Source organism: Morus notabilis, unplaced genomic scaffold (assembly GCF_000414095.1).
Source record: "Morus notabilis unplaced genomic scaffold, ASM41409v2 Scaffold1649, whole genome shotgun sequence".
Lineage (NCBI taxonomy): Eukaryota > Viridiplantae > Streptophyta > Magnoliopsida > Rosales > Moraceae > Morus > Morus notabilis.
The window spans coordinates 53,814-73,165 of NW_010356696.1; the positions used below are offsets into that span (position 1 = coordinate 53,814).

The following is a 19,352-nucleotide window of genomic DNA, read 5'->3' on the forward strand; positions in this document are numbered from 1 at the left end:
TATGTGCGGGTCGGGTCAATATACAATGTGGAGTGGATTGGTAAAACTAAGGTAACTCACATCGGGCTCATTTACTTTGTTAATTCGAGTTTTTAATTTGAGTTAAAATATGATTTTATGTGAGAATTTTTTACTATAGTAAAAAAATTAAATATGATTATTTTTAAAAAAATTTTACTGTAACATCCCCTCATTTATTTATTATTATTATTATTTTGACCTTTTGCTTTGTCGGAAACGGCTTCTGACTTTTGTTTAAAGGAAAGTTAAAAAAAAAATGTTAAAAAAAAGTTAAGAGGTCGTTTGGGTATAAATTGATTTGTTGATGAAAACAATGGCATTGCCTTAAATTAGTGGAGAAAATAGGTTAGGGACAACTTTGGAATTGTCTTTGTAGTGTCTGAAAAGTCATTATTGAAAGCTTTTAGTCATCAACATTTTGCAAATTTGGATAATTTAATGCAGGAGAAAGCAAATTGCAGAAGCAATGTTTTGTTTACTGAAAATTTTTTGTAGTTTTAAGCTAAAAGTTTTTAACTTTAACCTTTATTGTCAATAAAAACTAGTCTAATTAAAAAATTACATTAGCAAGGCATATTTTCAAACCATCAAATTTAATTAATTGTTTTAATTCTCTCACACCAATGATGAATCATCCGTTTAGTTCGCTTATTAAAATTTTTAATTCGAATTGAAATGTAACTTTTATATGAGAACTTTTTATTATAGTAAAAAAGTTAAATGTGACTGTTTCTAATAACTTTTTACCGTAGCAAAACTCGGGACCCGTTTAAATCGCTGATTCAAGTTTTTAATTCGAGTTGATATGTGACTTTATCTGAGAGTTTTTTACTATAGTAAAAAAGTTAAATGTGACTGTTTCTAATAATTTTTTACTGTAGTAAAACTCAAGGCCCGTTTAAATCACTAATTCAAATTTTTAATTCAAATTGAGATGTCTTTATCTAAAAACTTTTTATTGTAATAAAAAAATTAAATGTAACTATTTTTAAAATTTTTTTATTATAATAAAACTCAAATTAATAAAATAAATAAAATCTTAAATTTTAAATTTAAATCAATATAATAAACGGGCCACAGTCTACTAATGCCACTTCTGCAAAAAGCACAATAATACGGAACAGGATCCAAACAGCTAAAAACTTCTTGTTATTTTGGTGGGCCCCAGACAGCATCATGCCACGTCACCCCCACACAAGTGGGTCCCACTTTTATTTGTTGACCCGTGAACTGCGAAGAGCGCGCGTGAGTGAAGAACTGAAAACCTTTCGTCATACACAGTACACACACCGATTTCGTATCATTCGTACGTACGACGCGTCGGTTTCCAAAAACATTATTAAAAATCAACTAATTAACCCCCCAAAATTTCTCTCCGTACACATAGTTGTCGACAACTCCACTAGATGGTTCATTCTCAAAGGGAGGCTCTTTCTACTTCTAACTTCCAACCCATGAATTGATATATAAATATATATATATATATATATATATATTATATGAGTCGAGATACATAACATATCAAGGATAAGCAGCCGCTCCGTCTGAAATTTTTTATTTTAATTTTGATATGTAAACTCTGATGAATTAGCCTTCCCTTATGAAATTCTGTGTTTATCTTGTCTCGATACATCTCAATCTAATTTTTCCATAGTTTTATTTTTATTTTTATTTTTATTTTTAATATGCGTCCGATCCTAACTTAATATTTTTCTAGCTCCGTCCCATATATACATACGTTCTAGCCCACACCTTACAATCATTACTCAGATTTCAATAATGGAAGAAACGACAGGCCACGCGCACATGACGACGACGATGATGATGGGGGGTGTGGACTTGTCGTTTATGGTGGAGTTTCTGAAGGGGATGGTGAAGCCGGCGTTGGCGACGGTGGTGGTTCTTCTGGCGGTGGCGTTGTCGTTTTTTCAGAAGCTGGGGTTGGAGGGGGAGATGGTTTACGCCATATTCAGGGCGTTTCTTCAGCTCTCTATCATTGGCTTTGTTCTTCAGTTCATTTTCACGCAACGCAATGTCGCTTGGATCCTTCTCGCTTACCTTTTCATGGTTTGTGTCTTTCTATTCTCTCATCGTTCTTCACTGCCTTTTCTTTTATTTGATTTTTTCTGTGATTTGGCAGTTTTGTATTTAGATTTTTTTCCTCTTTGTTTTGATGATAAGATTTTGATTCTGATTTATTTCACCGATTTAAATTTTTAATTTTTAATTTTTATAATTAAAAATTATTAAAAAATGTTACATTTAATTTATTTAGTTATAATTAATTTTTTTTTTAAAATATCAACATTTTATTTTAAATTAACAACTCAAATTCGCAGCTTAGTTGTTCGTGGGAGTCAAAGTTTTATGTCTAAACGAAAATAATGAGAACTTTGGGATACAAACAGTGCTAAGAAATTAGTGATTATATTCTTAATCAAAATATTAAATTTTGATAAATTATGGTTATTCTGTTGAAAATTTAAACTCCGTTAAAATTTGAAATTAATTTCTATTATTCTATAAAATCAAATGACTTAACTGTCAATATATATATATATATATTTATATAGAAGTAAAAATACAAATCATCAGAAGCTTAGGGAAGATAGAGGTATAAAGAGAGAGAGAGGGAGACAGAGATCCTCAAGCTTTTGAAGTTTCAATTTTATTTAATTTCTCTTCTCTTCTCTCTCTCTCTTCCCTTTAATAGAAAGAAATAAAAGCTTAGATCTAGTTAATTCTGACTTTTTTTTAGCGAGTTTGTTCGTGAGTCATACGCAATTATATTCTGTTTTCAGAAAGTTCCATTTTGGGTTATGTGGTGAGAAAATGTTGCTTCGTTTAAAGTAAGAATCTATGAAAAATTCAGTTGTTGCTCTCTTGATGCTCATGTCTTGTCATATAGTTGCTTATGTTGATTGCCTAGAATCTTTTATTCGCCTCCAGAGTTTGTGTCATATTCTTCAAAACTTATTACTCAATACATTTGATGATCAATTCAGTTGACTAGCTATTCTATCAAAAAAATTTTGGCTACTCCCTCTTCATTTAACCGATTTGAGTTTTGCTATAATAAAAAGTTCTTAAAAATAATCACATCTAACTTTTTTACTACAGTAAAAAACTCTTATATAAAGTCACATCTCAACTTGAATCAGCGAACTAAATGACCCTTAAATATAAATCATTTTTAAATTGATCAAATATTTATAAGCAAAAAGTGGTACTTTTAAGTTTCAATCTCATATTGGCTTCTCTTACTAACTACATTGTTGGCATTGTAGGTCTCCGTTGCCGGTTTCACAGCCGGGCAACGGGCTAAACATGTTCCTCGAGGGAAGTTTGTCGCCGGAGTTTCTATTCTCGCCGGAACCTCAATCACTATGTTGCTCCTCGTAGTGATGCAAGTATTCCCTTTCACTCCGCGTTACATCATCCCCGTTGCCGGAATGATGGTCGGGAATGCGATGACCGTGACCGGAGTCACGATGAAGAGACTTAGAGATGATATAAGAACACAGATGAATCTGGTAGGTCTAGAATATTTTTCACATCACTAGAGACAAACTTTTTGAGAAATTGTGATGAATATGTCTCTTTTAGATACTCCTTCTAAAAGTTACGTGTGACTATTTCTTTATTAATTTTACGGTGTCAATCAATTATTTAATGAGTAAAGAAAACAATAAAATTATCAGAATAAAAAAAATTTTGTGCACATATTTTGAAATATGAGTCCGTTAATGTTATTTTGTTTTTCACAAATGTGGTTTATGGATTATGGACTTTTGGTCACCATGATGTATAGGTTGAAACAGCATTGGCTCTTGGGGCAACTCCAAGGCAAGCCACACTCCAGCAGGTGAAGAGGGCTTTGGTGATTTCTCTTTCCCCGGTAATCGACAACGCGAAAACCGTGGGACTGATCTCGCTCCCCGGCGCGATGACCGGCCTCATAATGGGAGGAGCTTCTCCTATAGAGGCTATTCAGCTTCAGATAATTGTGATGAACTTTCTTATTGGTGCGTCTACGCTTAGCAGCATATTGTCAACTTATCTTTGCTGGCCTGGATTCTTCACCAAAGCTCATCAGTTACAAACCAAGGTCTTTGTATCAGCATAATTGGGATTTCTCTTATTGTTGTACTAATTCTTCTCAATATATTGGACAAGCAATTATCCCAAGGATATATAAATTTTCAGCTATGATTTTGGCATTGGACCAAAAATTAACTGCTTTTAGGTTAAGTATAATCTATGAACATTATAAAAGTACTATAAAAGGATTCTAATTAGACCATATTTTACAAACTCTTATATTAGTATCCTAACCATAAGATTTGTTGCACTTTACCGTAGAGTTTCTAATTTCTATTAAAGAAAGTCAAATAACTTCCATTATTGCTGTCTTATTCTCTCTCTCTCTCTCTCTCTCTCTCTCTCTCTCTATATATATATATATATATGATTTAGGCATTGGAAATACTTTAGCATAAATATTCTCTATGAGCCCCACAAAACTAATATTAAAATTCTTACTTTGCTCCATGCTTTACAACCTTCTTAATGAGCATGGATTCTATTTAAGAGAAAGGTATTTTATATTTGACTCTTTAGATAGAGGAAAGGTAATTCAATTTACAGGAAATCATGTTCCAGAAAAAAAAGATTGTTATTATATTTGTTTTAGTGTTTATTTATGAATTTTGTTTCAGTCTGGTCAATCAATTTTTTTAATACAGAACGGATTTACAATCTTTTAACTTCAAGCCCTATACCACCCTATTTCATGCCGTTTGATTTGATGGTTTACGTTTGGCGATCTAATTTTAACTACAGTCATTTTCATTTTTATGTTTTTATATTTTTAATGGAATGTAATTGGCTTTTCTTAATACTTGAGCTCATCCGATTAATATTAGATGAAATAGACACATCAATTTTTACGTTATTAAACATAAATGACTCGTTCACTCCGTTAATTCGAGTTTTCAATTTGAGTTGAATTGTAATTTAATGTGAGAATTTTTTGTTGTAATAGAAAAAGTTAGATGTGACTTTTTATGAGAGCTTTTAACTATAGTAAAATTGATATTGAAAATTCGAATCGGTAAAATGAACGATATCAAATTTATAGCACTTTACCAGAATGTGTCTAACATCTATTAAATATCACACAAGTCACACGTGCCTTGTCATATTGGAAACAAAATTTAGAGAGTTTGATGAGTAACTTGGCCGCGAACAATATTATATAATACATGATGATCACATGGGCCTAACTAGCCATAACATAATTTCACTCTAAAAGCCAAACATTTCTTGTAATTAATTACCTGAAGTACTTTCAAAGTAGAATTTTTTTCATTAACTAAATCTTAGAAAGCATCCACAACTTTTAACCTTTTTAGATTCGTTTTATGTGAGCAGAATAATATTTAAAAGATGGCTCTAGAACATGTCAGGGAATCTACTACACATGTATAATTACATATACGTTTTGTACAACTTTTTCTAAAAGATACTTAGTATATATATTGGTAGAAACCATATGGATGGATGCAACATATTTTTGGGTCAAATTTTGCTTATAAACATTACAAATGAAAGGGAAAAAAAGAAAAGAAAAACAAGAAAGTACTGTATACATTAAGCCCAGTAATAATGTAATCCCAAGAAGCTCTTACTCCTTTTTAACTCAATCATATCTTCCTCTTCCTACAAAATCCTGAATTGAAGTTAACAATTTATTGTTTGCCCAAGAGGAAACGACCTTGCCAATGAAACTGAAGATTTACGTAAGATTTTCAAAGGGCGAATCGGAAGTGGCTGGCGGGTCAAGAATGTCGTCGAAGACCTTACCGAAGGGGTTCTCATTGATGTAATTTCCCGGCGGGTCGTACTCGCAGAAGACGAGGAGACCGCCGTTGAGGCATCGCATGCGCGCGCAGCCAACGCGGAGAGTGTCACGCCACACGACCTGTGTGTAGTGGCCGCACATCTCCCCCGGCGTGCACTCGTTTGTGTCCGGGTTGTAGAACTGCGCCTCCCTAATCCACGACTCCACCGCCTCAGCCGCTGTCCAGTGGTCGCGACCGCCCCAGAATATGTTCTCGCCGTAGGGCCCGTAGGAGTGGACCATCTTGCAGTCGAAGAACCGCCTTGACGCTGACCTCCGAGCATATCGGGCTAGGCCCCGGTCCCATGTCAACAGTGGTTGGTTCAGCTGTCGCCGCACCGTGTTGTGCGCGTGCACGAACTGACGCGACAATGCCATGTGCCGCCGTACGTGACGGAAGAACCTTCCCCCTAGGCGGACGTGGACATGGGGGGCCGTGACATTTTGGGAATCGTGCAGGTGGGCAGAGGTGGGGACCACAACTAGCAGGACGATAAGAGAGATGACGAAGAGGAGAGAGTGAGCCGACGACGGCATTAGTTGGTGTTGGTGTTGGTGTGATTGGCTGCTCTCATCATCATCGGAGAGCAGCGGCAATATGGGGGGGAATGGGACGTGGGATTTGTTAAGAGTTTGTTTATTTTGGTTTGCCATCCTAAAAATGACCATTACATGGCGTATTACCCTTATTTTTCGGAGGGGGGTTGGAATTTCTATGTTTGATCACTAGAATTTTGCGGACCAAAATTTGCCATGCTGTGACTCATCTCAATAGATTTTAAAGGGCTTAGGGCAATCATAATGAGGAGCAGTTTCATGCATTTTGTCCGCGTTTATATAAAAATTAGTTTTCTAGTTAAAGAGCTAAAGATAGGGTGATGCCAAATCTGGCATCTAGTTTTACCGCAGCTTTAGGCCTTATAAGCCGTCAAGAGGTCATCAGTCAAAACTCTTTCGCATATGTGATTAATTTCCTTCTCATGCTAGCATAAAGCATATTTTATGCGTAAATATGTACTAAGTTTGCTAGATCAAGATTTCCAGCATAAATTGACCTTAAAGTACATTTTTGTACATGATGCCTTTAAAATAAATAGAAACCAAAAAGTACCTTAAAAATGTGGAAAAAAGGTGGTGAGAGGAAGTTCTATAATCTATTAGATTTTGTGAAAATTGTGAGACTTACACAATCCAAATTTCCATCACAAGATAATGAAACATTATCAATCGTCAAAGGCTGAAAATAAGTCGTTGGTGCTTGACTCGTATGTTGTGTTGGTTTAAACAGAAAAATTTAAATAAAAATTTAAATTTTACAAAACAAAATACTGTAAGAGACTTTTATAGTAAAAGTATTTACTCGTAATCTATGTTTTAATAGACCTTAAATTTATTTAAAATTAAAATAAAAAATATTCAAAATTAACAGAATTTTAGAAGGGAATTTTCTCATATCCCATACTAGAATTGATCAGGAATTGTTGAAAGGGAATATTCTTGTAACTTGCGAGCCACCCACACCAAGAAAGGAATAGTCAAACTATCCGAATTATTAAGGTCTCATTTATTTCACCGATTTAAATTTTCAGTTTTAAGTTTTTACAATAAAAAACTCTTAAAAAATATCACATTTAATTTTTTTTGTTATAATAAAAAGCTCTAAAAAAATGTCACATCTCAGCTCAAATTGAAAACTCAAATCAAAAACTCAAATAAGAACCGGTCAACTATAACCACAAACACCACCGTCCAGATCTCGCCACGCAATCGATGACGTGGCATAATCTGGAAGCTCTAGTGGTGCGCACTTCACCCCCCGCGTAAAATAGATAGCCTCCCAACTGAAACAAGTCGTCATCATCGTCCATTTCGCTTCCAGCACGCAAAAACGACACTCCTCTCGTCGTCGTTTCAGAGGAAGAACGTGTCTATGGCGATTCTTGACCTGATGGAAGTTAGGATTTCTGCGATTTTTCTTCTCGGCAGCTCATTTCTTAGCTGCTTTTCAGGTAAAGAAAGAAAGAGAGTGATTTATTTCAATTTTTTTCCTTTGGAAATCGGATAAATTTTTATTAATTTTTGTGTAATTAAGGGTGCGAATTGTGATTTAGGGTTGGTATTATCGGCGATTGTGAGGTTGGATTCGATTGAGATATACAAAACCCACGAGATTCTGAAATCCGTGAAACCGAAGGTCTATTTCAGTTGTAAAGGGGAGAACAAGACGGATTTGCCTGATGTGAAGAAATCCCACGAATTGTATAAATTCAAAGGCGAAGAGTCTTGGCAGGTTGGATTTTTTTTTTGTTTAATTAAAAATGCCCACAAGAAAATTCTGTACCGATAGTTGATATGTAAGTGAAAGATTGGTGCCTTTTGAATAATTTCTCAATGTCTGGATCTCTACATGCTGTGCCATTACGGAGTATCTTTCCAAAAAAAAAAAAAACCTTAAAAAAAATGAGATCATATAACGGACCCTTTTGTTCAACGTGTATCATTGTGGTGAAAGATTGGTTCTTTTTGAGTAATTGCTCAAGGTGTGGAAACGATTTGGTTATCTATATATGATTGATGGAACTTTTAGGAAGGACGAGTAGACAGAAATATTTCCAACATTGAAATAGGAAAAAAAAAAAGAAAAGGGTAACAATGAGATGAACAATGAATATCTCTCGGTTAATGTTTATCGAAATTAAGAAAAAATGAATCCACCTATTTCTGATTAAGTAAGTTGATATTGAAAAAAAAAAAAAACATTTTTTGTTCATTGAAAATACGTTAGTGTCTCATATCACAGGAGGTGAATGATTATATTTTTCCGAATATTTGCTCAATGTATGGGGACAATTTGGTTCTTTTATATTGCTTGAAGAAACTTTTAGGACTACAAAATGAATGCTAAATTGCTAATCATAACATGAGATCATTATGTATAATTCTGGTGAAAGCTCTGTCTATGCATTTTTGTTTTACCCCTGAATCTTGAAAATACATATTAGTTTATAAACACTTATATGACCTTATAACTGAGTCTTGGTCTTTGATTCTCAGCCAAAGAGGGTTAACTTTTTGCCCTTCGAATGGTTTTCAAATAAAATATAAAATCTTGCTGTTAGATCATAAAGCTAGTTGATTGATCGGTCTATGACTTCTCCGATTCGGTGTATCTTTTTGTAGCCTAGTTTAATATTTTAAAATCTTTTGTTCGTTTTATAAGCAGCTAAAGGAATTCTGGGTATTTATGCTTTCAGCCTCTGACGGAACTTCCGGACAAGAAATGCAAGCGATGTGGGTTCTATGAGAAAGACGTATTTAAATCAGATGATGTGTTCGATGAGTGGGAGTTCTGTCCTTCAGACTTCACTTCTGATGGAAAGTATATCAGATTCAAGGACAATGAAGTGAATGCTACTTTCTCTTGTCCAAAGTGTACACCTTCTTCCACTGGTCAGTTTTCCCAATGATTCACATATCGAAAGTTTTCCCATAAAAGAAATATCAGTGAATTCTTGTTTGTGTACATGTCTCTATCCAGATTGGAGCTAACTCTAAAGACCATATTTTTGCAGGTTCGAATTCAGCCTCCGACTCGCATAAAGGGAGAAAAGGAATGCACGTTGCTCTTATCATACTGATAAGTGCCCTCATTTCGACGGTGTTAATTCTTGGATTGATAGCTGCATACAAATATTGGCAAAAGAAAAAGAGAGAGCAAGATCAAGCTCGGTTCTTGAAGCTCTTTGAAGAGGGGGATGATATTGAGGATGAATTGGGCCTTGGAATCTAATATGATTATTGAGAGTTGCTTGGTTTGATTTCTGTACTGTACTGTACAGTAAGTTTTCTTTTTCTTTTTTTTAGGTGAATACTTTAGTCTGTACAGTACAGTAAGTTGATCTTACATAAATTTTGCTACTCGGAAGAAGACAAAAAAAAAAAAAAGAAGTTAAAAAGATACAAAAGTTTATACTAAATGTGCAAGAGTTTCTTATTCATTGTTTATACTAAATCTGCTTTCATTTTGTTCGACACAAAAAGCTTGGTATTGTATGTTATGCACCATAATCAAACTAGACATAATTAAAAATAAGAAAGCGATTGATGATCTCTATGTATGATTTTTATACAACCAAAGGTATAATAAATCTCACGTGCCTGTATTGGTGTATCAGATCAGCTTTGAGAAAGTGAGAGCTAACTCTCATTATCATCTGCCATGATCCTTTACTCTCTTCTCTTTCTTCCCTTCAAATTTGTTCACTTAAAGAGATAAAAGACGATTACAACGAAAACCTCAACCGTCCAGAACTATGATATAAAGTAGACAAAATAATAACCATCTCATTACAAACCCTTTAAAATAAATGTCATGAATACAAATTTGCTAAGAAAAATGTCTTACTAGTCTTGCTTACACTTATTCTTTGACAAGTTGCTGACTTAAATTTGCAGCATTCCTAATGTTTCAGTGCCTACGATACAAGCAAGGCCAGTAGCCAAATATCCCTTCATAAACTCCAACATCACGCAAAACGCGTTCGTATGCAACATTGGTCTCTTCCTCACTGTAGGCTAAAGAAACATTTTCCTGTCCATATGCGAACCAAGAATCACAACATGGCCACGGATAATAATCAGACGTTGCAGGATAGTTTTCTGCGTATTCATCATCTCGGCGAGTGAAAGAACTATTGCCACACTGTTCTTCACATGCGTTGGAGCTTTCCATGTTCTCTGAATTGTTGTTGCTCCCATTGCCAAGGGAGCCATATTTATGTTCCCAACAACCATTGAACACGGAGTTGCAGTTAATCGGCCAATTTCTGCAGCCTTCATAAGGCTGCTGTTCTCCGTCATAAGACTCGGTTTCCAAGGTATTGTTCCATGGACTGGTAGGAAAACCGGGCTCCTCTTCCATACATGGTGAAGAAGAGATTATGGCTTGAAGCGATCCCTCTTGGTGATAACCGCTAGAGTTGAAGAAAGGGCAACCATAGAATGTGACTTCTGATGGGAAATGGTTGCCATTGGTCAGAACACGCTCATATTCGTAGCTGCCCCATGGAAGAGAAGGCTGAATCACATCTCCCTCGTTCATATTGAAACTAGAATAAGCCATTTGAGGATAAAATTCAAGCTTAAAAAATGACTTAATTGGAAGAAGGTGCTTTCTATCTGTGATAGTAGATGTGCAGTGACGATACATTCTATACCAATAATTTAGTAAAGGGAATTGGTTTTTGTAGCTTAGAAGGAAAAAAGTAGAAAAGGAAGAGGCTGGTGGCACCCGATGTTGATAGGAGATTCTGATTCTGGTTTCTGAATTTCTCTAAAGAATAAAAGACAGATCCTTGTTGCCTTCGGAAATTGCCCTTCAAAATCGAATCTCTTTTTTCGGTGAAAAGTAGCATAAAAGATTGGGGGAGGAATAAGAAAAAGATAGGTTGCCAGAGCATCGTATTCAATTTCTTGTGTTCATTAATAGGAGAAAAGCTACGGCCTATTTGTTACCGTTTATTATTATTATTATTATTTTTTCATTTTTCACGTTTTTCAAAGTAAAAAATTGAAAACAGAAATAAAAAACACGTTTGGCGAAGTTTGTGTTAGAAAACAAAAACAAAAACGTTTGTCTTTTTGTGAAAAACTGAAAACGAAAAAAATACGTTTTCATTTTCACGTTTTCGTTTTCTGAAAACGGATTTTAGTTTTTTTTTTTTCTTCTCTCTCTTCTCCAGCCGAAGAAGACGCGGGAGAACGCCCACCGTCGCTCATCCAGCCGGCGTCTGCAACTGCGCGCCCCCCCGCTGCCGCCACTCTCTTCTCCGACTGCCCCCCCTCCCCCGCCGCCGCCTTTCTCTTCTCCGACGACCCCCCTTGCCCGCCGCCGCCGCTCTTCTTTATAAAAATTCACGATTCATTTAATATATTTATTTATTATATTATTATTTAATATATTTAATATTATTATATATTCAATATATTATTAATTTAAATATTATTACATGTTTTTAAAAATTAAACTACCAAACGCCAGTTTCAGTTTCTTTTAAAACTAAAATCTATCTCTGAATAAAACTACCAAACGCATTTCAAAAATGATTCTAAAATGAAAATGAAAATGTTTTCATTTCTATTTTTCATACAGAAAACAAAATCATTTTGTAAACAATTCCAAACGCACCCTACAGGTTCCACTTACTGAAAATAGCGCTGCTCTTTTTGGCAGTCTCATGTATACTTGTGATTGAAGTTGAAGGAGGATCTTCTTCTTGGTTATGAAAACAACATTCTCACTCAAGGTTCTTCCCAAAAACAATCATTTCACAACTTTGGTTAAGAACTCTCTCGTTTTCTTTTCTCTGGTTGATGAGAAAGAACAATTTCTTGATCAGTAACTTAGGCTAACAAGATAAAATCACACCCAACAAAGTGAGGATAGGGCTCTGGAGAAATAAAATGATGTTGTGAAATATCAGTTTTGTAGTAGTCAAAACATATGGTGTTTAGAGCATTTTTTCGAGCATGAATATACTGAGGCGTCATGTTGGAGCTGTATAGAGTTCATGGGGGGGACGTGCCCCGCCCCGCTAAAATTTTAACATTTAGAATTTTATAAATGAATACTATTATAATTTCAGTTGTGCTGCTATAAAATAAAAAGAAAATAATTGTGTCCCCTCCCGATAATAGAAAAACTATAAAAGTTCTGTAAGTAATTTAGAATTACTACTTCTTTCTGTTTTTCACACTGCACTTATCTTATTGTTGGTGAACATAAGTATATATGGTTTATGCGAATATATGCTGTTGTTGTTCTGGCAAGAAATCCGTTTCCTCATTGGTTAGGCTAAAGCCAATTAATTACATTTGCAAACGATATATTTCTACTCCACTATAGGAAGCAATTTCTGTGCAAAACATAAACTAATACTTCAAGGCAACTCCCTAACAGCTTCATGGACATACCAAGACGAAATTTCAAAAGGGAAAATGATTTTTTGTAATCCAATTTAACAAGTGCCTTAGCTTCTCACTGAGTCATTGAACTTATCTATCTCCTTTGAATCTGAACCATAAATTGCTTTGATAGTGTCCCTACAGCTACTGCAAAAAGAGATTGAACAAAAAAAAAAAAAAAAAAACAAACAAAAAGTAAATCAAACCATAAAATGGAAAAGAAGTAATATAAATAGAAACAACAGAAAGGGAAGAAAACCTGCATGCCTCCTTGTTGAATTTCTTCTTAGAGATTCCATATAAATCCTGAAACACATCTGGTTCCACATGGCAAAAGTATGGACGGTCTAGAAACAAAGCGGACCAAATGATTTTAGAAGCTAGGAAGAAATTTTTAGCTTTTTTGTTTCACAAATTTGAACCGCAATTCAGTTTTTATTTTCCTACAGCGTTTTACCTCACAAAAAATTTTGTATTTCTATTTAAACTTTTCGTTCAAATCTATTACTGAAATGGGTATTGTATTTATCTTGTTCCTTTTGGCTCATGCATCTTTTGTCTATTATTACTATTTCCTTCTTCAAATGGAGGCTTAAAATCAAATTCAAGTCAAAAGAATAGAAAAAAGATAAATAGAATAAACTAATCTGGATGACATAATCACAATACTTGCATAATTTTTAGCATAAAATTGCATCAAAATTAAAATGACCAAAAAACAATAGTACTAAAGAAGGAACAACATATTGAAGAAGGGAATAAAGCTCTCACCAGAGTAAATAGAGCATTTGCGTGTGGTCTTATCATAGTGCACGCACCATCCATCTGGGCCTATCATGCTTCTGTAAAGCTGAAAATTTTTAACTCAAAACACACATTAAAATTAAATCAAACATGTAAAAGGGTAATTAGAAGAAACTCAAACTCAAAAACATATAGAAAAGGTAAAAGGGTATTTCAAAACGACATTAGAAGAGGCAGATTTACGTGGATGTCAGAAGGGTCGTGGAAGATTTCTTCAGGAGTGGCAAAGGAAGGACCTTTGTTGAGCTTGCAGCAGGCACCGCAGCCTTCTGTGCAGCGCCATAGCTCTTCTTTCCTCTCGCCGCCGAAGCCGACATGGCTTTGGCTTTGGTTTTGCTTTGTCTTTGCGGTCTGGCGTCGCCGGCCGGCCATGCCGACTACACCAAGAGAATGCATAGGCACGGCACGAGACATGGTGGATAACACTGCTTAGAATAAAAAAATGAAGTGATGGTAATGAGTTGCTCGGTGATATAGTAGATTTATTAATTTCCCTACCAAAAAAATAAAAAAAAAACTAATTTTATGGCATTATTTCGTGTTTTTTCAAGACATTATTTCGTATTTTGGTTCCAAGCTTTTGTTGAATTAGAACGACTCCACGGATTGATCCATTTTTTTAGACCCGTTTTTTTAGACTATGTTTAATGGCTACTCTTAGATTATGATTTTATTTAGTTTAGACTATTATCCTATTTTCATCCATTATTCAGCGATTATTTTCTTTTTTCTTTTTAGATCATAATTCAATCAAAACTTTTCAAATTATCCTACATTAGTTGATTCTTCAACTTTGATGAAATCAGAATAGTTTCCTATATTCTTATACTACTATATTTAATTTTAATTTACATTTAGATGAAATCCAATCGACTTCAACTATTTCTTAGTTTTAATTGATTCTTGTCAAAAAGAAACTTTCTTTTTTTTTGTGCAAAAACTAATTTTTTTTTAATAGATGTGTGAAATGTTTTCAATGTTCTTAGGTTAGTTATTATAGGAAAACGGCTCAAGAGTCTCTCTCTCTCTTTGTTTTTTTTGTTTTTTTTTTGTTTTTGAAAAGGGAACGATAACATAAATTTTATATTAAAGAAAAAGATGGAGAAAAACAGTACATCCGAGAAGGATTCCAAAATCCTTTACAAAAATAAGGAAACAAAAACCTATAAAAAGGAAGACCAATCTCTAACAAGATCTGAAAACAGAAGGTTTACTAAATTCCTTTTTAGGACGAATCCATAGTGCAATATTCATTTTGATTCCATCCCAAGTGACAAGAATGTCCTCCTCACGCCCTTACCAAATCCTTCTATTTCTCTCTAACCATATAGCCATCCTTGCATAATTGTTTGGTATCACCCCAACCTGGAGATAGTGATCCACTGACTAGCCACTATCTTTGCAAAGCACACCCCAACCTGGAGAAATTCAGTTTACCAAACGTGTCTCTCATAAAATTTAAATTTCAAAGTCATAATAAAAAACCCTAATTTAAACCCATATATCAAGCGCGCCCAAAAATCCGGGACAGAGTGATCTACTATAAATTGGAAAAAGATTTATTTAACGGGAAAAAAAGCCTGAATTATCAGCCTTCCAAATTCTTCTATCTTGAATACCCTCCAATCTTTGGTAAGCAACCAGTAGTTGCTTACCAAAGACTTGAGCAAAAAAAAGAAAAGAGATTGAAAATTCAGGTCAGATGAAGCAAACATGCTTATGAGATACGAATATTCAATAGTTAAGTTCCAAATCCTTGCATCCAAAGTAATGTTTCAAACAACTTGCTCTAATTAAAGTTTCCGCAATAAGCTAATAGCAGGGTACACAGTCTGCATCGCATGCTTCAAGAGTTTCAAGAGTTCAAACACACACGCCCTCTATTAAGACATGGCGAAATCATTTGCACTGTACTCTTTATGATGACTCGCTGCCTCTTGGAGAACGGCGGTTGTCATCATCATCATCAACTGGACTTCTATCCTCCCTTGGACTAGGGCTTGGACTTTGGCTGCGTCCGTTGGTTTCATTGGGGCTTCGATACCTCCTATCATCAGGGCTGTCCCTCTCAGGACTAGGGCTTCTGCTCTTCTCCCTAGGGCTACCACTGTCATCATTCCGATCTGACAATCGACCATTTCTTGGAGAAGGGCTACCTCTCTCCTTGGGGCTTCCATCATCAGGTGTAGCGCTGCGACTGCGTTTTCTTGACTTGGAAGGGACTGGACTGTCCCTAGGCTTAGGGCTTCTTGATCCCCCATCAAGATCATAGCTTCGCCCCCTTCTTGCTGGAGATCTCGACCGGCTGGCAAGCAAGAAAAAAAAAGGGACCGTCCAAAATAAGCAACTAACTCGTCAACTAGAAATACATGTTTCAAGAAGAAGCTTTGGCATTACATTATGTGATTCTTTTTTTTTTTTTTTTGTTTGGTTCTTAATTGCTATCTTAACAAAGTCGAGAAGAATTAAGTCAAAAAACTGACCTATAGCTGCGGCCTCTGCTGTAACTACGACTGCGGCTTCTGCCACGACGAGGTGAGCGTGGAGATCTTGAAAGACTCTCCTCACGCCTGCAACAAAATTTACAAAGTGAGGAAGGGAAGGAACAATACTTACTAGTTGCATTGTCATTTGTCAATAAGGGGAGATAAAAACAATCTGAGCATGTGTAGGAGAGAAATTACCTTAAATCCTTTGGACTGTTTTTGCATTGTCTTTCAATGTGACCTCTCTCTCCACAGCGATAACATTTGTTCTTCCAGTCTCCAGCCTTGCAATCTCGAGCCCAGTGGCCATCAAGACCACAATTAAAGCAACGCCCAGATCCAGGAGGGGGGCCTCTACCAAGATATTCTCGAGAACCGCGAGGCGTCTACTCAACCAAACAAGACAAAGGAAAAAACACCTTTTTAAGTTAAATAATTCAAAGAACTGCCAATCTTAAGATGCTATTAATAGGAAGGAGGGGAATAAATCTACTTTACCAAACAATTGTTTTGCCTATTTAGGGTACAAACCAGCTCCAGATAGAAGCCAATTTGACTCAAATCAGCAAAAATTTGAATTTAAAAATGTCATGGCATCTGAAGAGTTAAGGACTATCCAGTTCATGAACCTTACCCCCTTCGAAAACTCAACAATGATGCGAGTTCCATCCAACTCACGGCCATCCAAGCTATACCTTGCATCATCAGCATCTCGAGGATCACTAAATTCCTGTCAACAAGACATAAGCACAGAACCAACCAAAGCAACCCATATTGCATTATCTGGCACATAAACAGCTTCTCCAAACTAATCAAGAAACAAAGTACAATATCAAAGTCAAGAACAGAACAACAGACATAAAAGAAAAGTGGAACTTACAACAAAGGCAAAATCGCGCTTCATGTCCACATCTCGTACTCTGCGTAAACGGTTGCCAGAAACAGTAAGGCTATCATTACTTAAGAACTGCAAGTGTATGGTACTTTGCCCATCACAGACGAACTACAGACACCAGTTTGGAATTGTTGCCATTTGCATAAAAACACAGGAATAACATTACAGAAAGAATCGCCAAAGTGTTCTCTCCTATACAATCGGCAAGAATTTCCACCAATTCCACCATGGCCACCCTCCCACCAAAGACCTCCAGGTAGGCCAAACCCCAGAAAACCTTCAACAAAATCACTCATGTTAAGAAACATGACACCTTGGAGCAATGGCTCCAATATATAGCATCAACAATAGTCACATTAAACCAAGCACGAAAGCAAGGCTTGGCAAAGAACCCATGTTGGTGGAAAACTTAAAAACACCCCGACTTCCCATAAGACCAAATTATGAACAGTTGCAATGCAGTACCTCTCACTTGAGTACACAAATTAACTAACTTACAAAAAATACATAAACTTGAACAACAAACAAAAAAAAATCCAAAAAATATATCAAATTCAGAGATAATTTTGCGAGTTGATTCAAAAAGGTACATCACATGACAATACTATAACAGCTTACCTTCCATATCTGCTGAAAAGTCGTTCCAAATCACGTGATCGCGTCCTTGAGGACAACCGACCAACATAGAGGCGGGTATTTCCGTATCGGTCATCATAACGAGGCATTTTCAATCTGCCAAAAAAAGATATTCCTCTATGAACCTCTCTAAACTATTTTCAATAAGAACAGAAGCAAGCAATTCAGGTATTGGGATAAATAAATATATAAAAAAAAATACACTCCTTCAGGATAAAAGAAATTCCCTATATGACTTCTGTTTATCAGAATCGCGATCTATTAATCAGTAATACTTAAGCCAGCAAATCCTTTACTAACTTAAACTCTAGACTATTTTCAATAAGAAGAAATGCAAAAGCAATTCGAAATAGAAAAATCCCCCGTTTCTTTCAAATTCAGAAATACCCTAACAAGCTTTTGTTTATTACCTTCACAAAAATAAACTGAAGATCTATAAACAACACTCGAATCCAGTAACTAACAACTCAACATTTTAAAAAATCTTTCCTTTTCTCCCCAAATCCAGTTGTTTTCAATAAGAATAAACAAAAGCAAGTGTCCATTTATTTCAGACCCATAACTGCCCCAATTAACTTGTTCCGTTTATCAGCTTCACAAAACGAATCCAGATCCATTAATAATAGTTAAACCGGCAATTTATAACTAAACATATTCAAACAACAATTTTTTCCCCAAACCCAGTTGTTTTCGATAGGAAGAAAAGCAAGAGCGATTTGAAATAGCAAAAAAGCCCCAATTCTTTCAAACCCTAATTAACTTCTTCAGTTTATCAGCTTCACAAAAACGAAATCGACATCCATTAATAATAGTTAAGCCGGTAATTTGTGACAAATCATATTTAAAGAACGAATTTTCCGCCAAAACCCAGCTGCTTTCAATAAGAATAAAAGCAAGAGCGATTTGAAATAGCAAAAGCCCCAATTCTTTCAAACCCTAAACCCTAATTAACTTCTTCCGTTTATCAGCTTCACAAAAACAAATCGAGATCTATCAATTACAATTAAGCTGTAAATTAATAACCAAATATCATAAAAAAAATCATTCTTTTCTCCTTCAAAACACGAACAAATCCAAAAGCCATAATATCAGAAGGGAAAATCCGAATCCACAAACTCAAAAGCTTAAACGAATTATAAAAAAATAGAGAAAACTCTTTTAAAAAAATACCCTAAAATTTGGGGCTCGTACCTTTGAGATAATCGAAGAAGTCAGAAAGAACTTTCGAATAAACCCTCGAACTAGAAAGAAAAGGCAGAAGGAGGAGTGGTAGCCATTATATAGAAGGACCCGACAGGATTTGACGGCCAGAAAGCGTTCTGGTGAATCCAACGGTTGAGATTGGAGGAAACACGGTGTGGTAAATAAAAAGGAGTTTCTGGTTTTGGATATTTTGGATTTGGATCCGTGATGATGTCAGCGACGACGAAGTTGTCGTACGGGCCAATTTTAATGGGCCGAACGGACCCACTAGGCTCATTGATTAAGCCCATGAAATATTCCGCAATTGCGTCAATGTACGGGCCAATGTGAAATGGGTATGTAGTGGACTTAGCAGGCTTTTTTTATTAAGCCCATGAAATATTCCACCATGGTTTAACGGGCACTTCAAGAAATGTTGGAAATTCATGGTCTCGATCGACTA

General features: G+C 35.5%; 5 protein-coding genes across 6 annotated transcripts; 2 read left to right on the plus strand and 3 right to left on the minus strand.

The window, feature by feature from the left end:
* The first annotated feature begins 1,524 nt into the window (after positions 1-1,524).
* LOC21389178 (protein ALUMINUM SENSITIVE 3) lies at positions 1,525-4,303 on the plus strand. The gene is made up of 3 exons (XM_010088452.2): positions 1,525-2,088; positions 3,309-3,554; positions 3,833-4,303. The coding sequence occupies exons 1-3, from the start codon at positions 1,801-1,803 to the stop codon at positions 4,145-4,147; spliced, it is 849 nt and encodes a 282-aa protein (XP_010086754.1). The 5' UTR covers positions 1,525-1,800; the 3' UTR covers positions 4,148-4,303.
* A 1,380-nt stretch (positions 4,304-5,683) lies between these two features.
* On the minus strand, positions 5,684-6,705 carry LOC21389179 (pathogenesis-related protein 1C). Its single transcript, XM_010088453.2, has one exon. The coding sequence runs from the start codon at positions 6,590-6,592 to the stop codon at positions 5,819-5,821; it is 774 nt and encodes a 257-aa protein (XP_010086755.2). The 5' UTR covers positions 6,593-6,705; the 3' UTR covers positions 5,684-5,818.
* A 1,090-nt stretch (positions 6,706-7,795) lies between these two features.
* On the plus strand, positions 7,796-10,449 carry LOC21389180. The gene is made up of 5 exons (XM_010088454.2): positions 7,796-7,932; positions 8,035-8,213; positions 9,178-9,373; positions 9,496-9,761; positions 10,379-10,449. The coding sequence occupies exons 1-4, from the start codon at positions 7,854-7,856 to the stop codon at positions 9,711-9,713; spliced, it is 672 nt and encodes a 223-aa protein (XP_010086756.1). The 5' UTR covers positions 7,796-7,853; the 3' UTR covers positions 9,714-9,761; positions 10,379-10,449.
* Positions 10,450-12,710: 2,261 nt separating this feature from the next.
* LOC21389181 lies at positions 12,711-14,108 on the minus strand. Its single transcript, XM_024173437.1, has 4 exons — positions 13,874-14,108; positions 13,658-13,736; positions 13,146-13,233; positions 12,711-13,033 (listed from the first exon to the last, which is right to left on the minus strand). The coding sequence occupies exons 1-4, from the start codon at positions 14,102-14,104 to the stop codon at positions 12,952-12,954; spliced, it is 480 nt and encodes a 159-aa protein (XP_024029205.1). The 5' UTR covers positions 14,105-14,108; the 3' UTR covers positions 12,711-12,951.
* A 1,088-nt stretch (positions 14,109-15,196) lies between these two features.
* LOC21389182 (serine/arginine-rich splicing factor RS2Z33) lies at positions 15,197-19,053 on the minus strand. Of its 2 annotated transcripts, XM_010088456.2 has the most exons (7): positions 18,899-19,053; positions 17,690-17,803; positions 17,057-17,096; positions 16,811-16,906; positions 16,375-16,562; positions 16,174-16,260; positions 15,197-15,995 (listed from the first exon to the last, which is right to left on the minus strand). In XM_010088456.2, exons 2-7 carry the CDS (start codon positions 17,794-17,796, stop codon positions 15,608-15,610), a joined length of 906 nt encoding a protein of 301 aa, XP_010086758.1. In that variant the 5' UTR covers positions 17,797-17,803; positions 18,899-19,053; the 3' UTR covers positions 15,197-15,607. The 2 variants fall into 2 exon arrangements, with proteins under 2 accessions (XP_010086758.1, XP_024028155.1); XM_024172387.1 differs by lacking the exon at positions 18,899-19,053 and having other exon boundaries at positions 15,199-15,995; positions 17,057-17,348; positions 17,690-17,764.
* Between the last annotated feature and the right edge of the window lie 299 nt (positions 19,054-19,352).

Excerpts from the sequence above, each read along its gene's own strand:
- LOC21389178 (XM_010088452.2), top strand. The coding sequence starts at position 1,801 with ATGGAAGAAACGACAGGCCACGCGCACATGACGACGACGATGATGATG. Across the intron at positions 2,089-3,308 it reads TTCTCGCTTACCTTTTCATG|GTCTCCGTTGCCGGTTTCAC; the intron begins GTTTGTGTCTTT and ends TTGGCATTGTAG. Across the intron at positions 3,555-3,832 it reads TAAGAACACAGATGAATCTG|GTTGAAACAGCATTGGCTCT; the intron begins GTAGGTCTAGAA and ends CATGATGTATAG.
- LOC21389179 (XM_010088453.2), bottom strand. The coding sequence starts at position 6,592 with ATGGTCATTTTTAGGATGGCAAACCAAAATAAACAAACTCTTAACAAA.
- LOC21389180 (XM_010088454.2), top strand. The coding sequence starts at position 7,854 with ATGGCGATTCTTGACCTGATGGAAGTTAGGATTTCTGCGATTTTTCTT. Across the intron at positions 7,933-8,034 it reads ATTTCTTAGCTGCTTTTCAG|GGTTGGTATTATCGGCGATT; the intron begins GTAAAGAAAGAA and ends ATTGTGATTTAG. Across the intron at positions 9,374-9,495 it reads GTGTACACCTTCTTCCACTG|GTTCGAATTCAGCCTCCGAC; the intron begins GTCAGTTTTCCC and ends ATATTTTTGCAG.
- LOC21389181 (XM_024173437.1), bottom strand. The coding sequence starts at position 14,104 with ATGTCTCGTGCCGTGCCTATGCATTCTCTTGGTGTAGTCGGCATGGCC. Across the intron at positions 13,737-13,873 it reads ACGACCCTTCTGACATCCAC|CTTTACAGAAGCATGATAGG; the intron begins GTAAATCTGCCT and ends AAAAATTTTCAG. Across the intron at positions 13,034-13,145 it reads TTCAACAAGGAGGCATGCAG|TAGCTGTAGGGACACTATCA; the intron begins GTTTTCTTCCCT and ends CTCTTTTTGCAG.
- LOC21389182 (XM_010088456.2), bottom strand. The coding sequence starts at position 17,796 with ATGCCTCGTTATGATGACCGATACGGAAATACCCGCCTCTATGTTGGT. Across the intron at positions 16,907-17,056 it reads AGCGCGATTTTGCCTTTGTT|GAATTTAGTGATCCTCGAGA; the intron begins GTAAGTTCCACT and ends TCTTGTTGACAG. Across the intron at positions 15,996-16,173 it reads AGCAGAGGCCGCAGCTATAG|CCGGTCGAGATCTCCAGCAA; the intron begins GTCAGTTTTTTG and ends CTTGCTTGCCAG.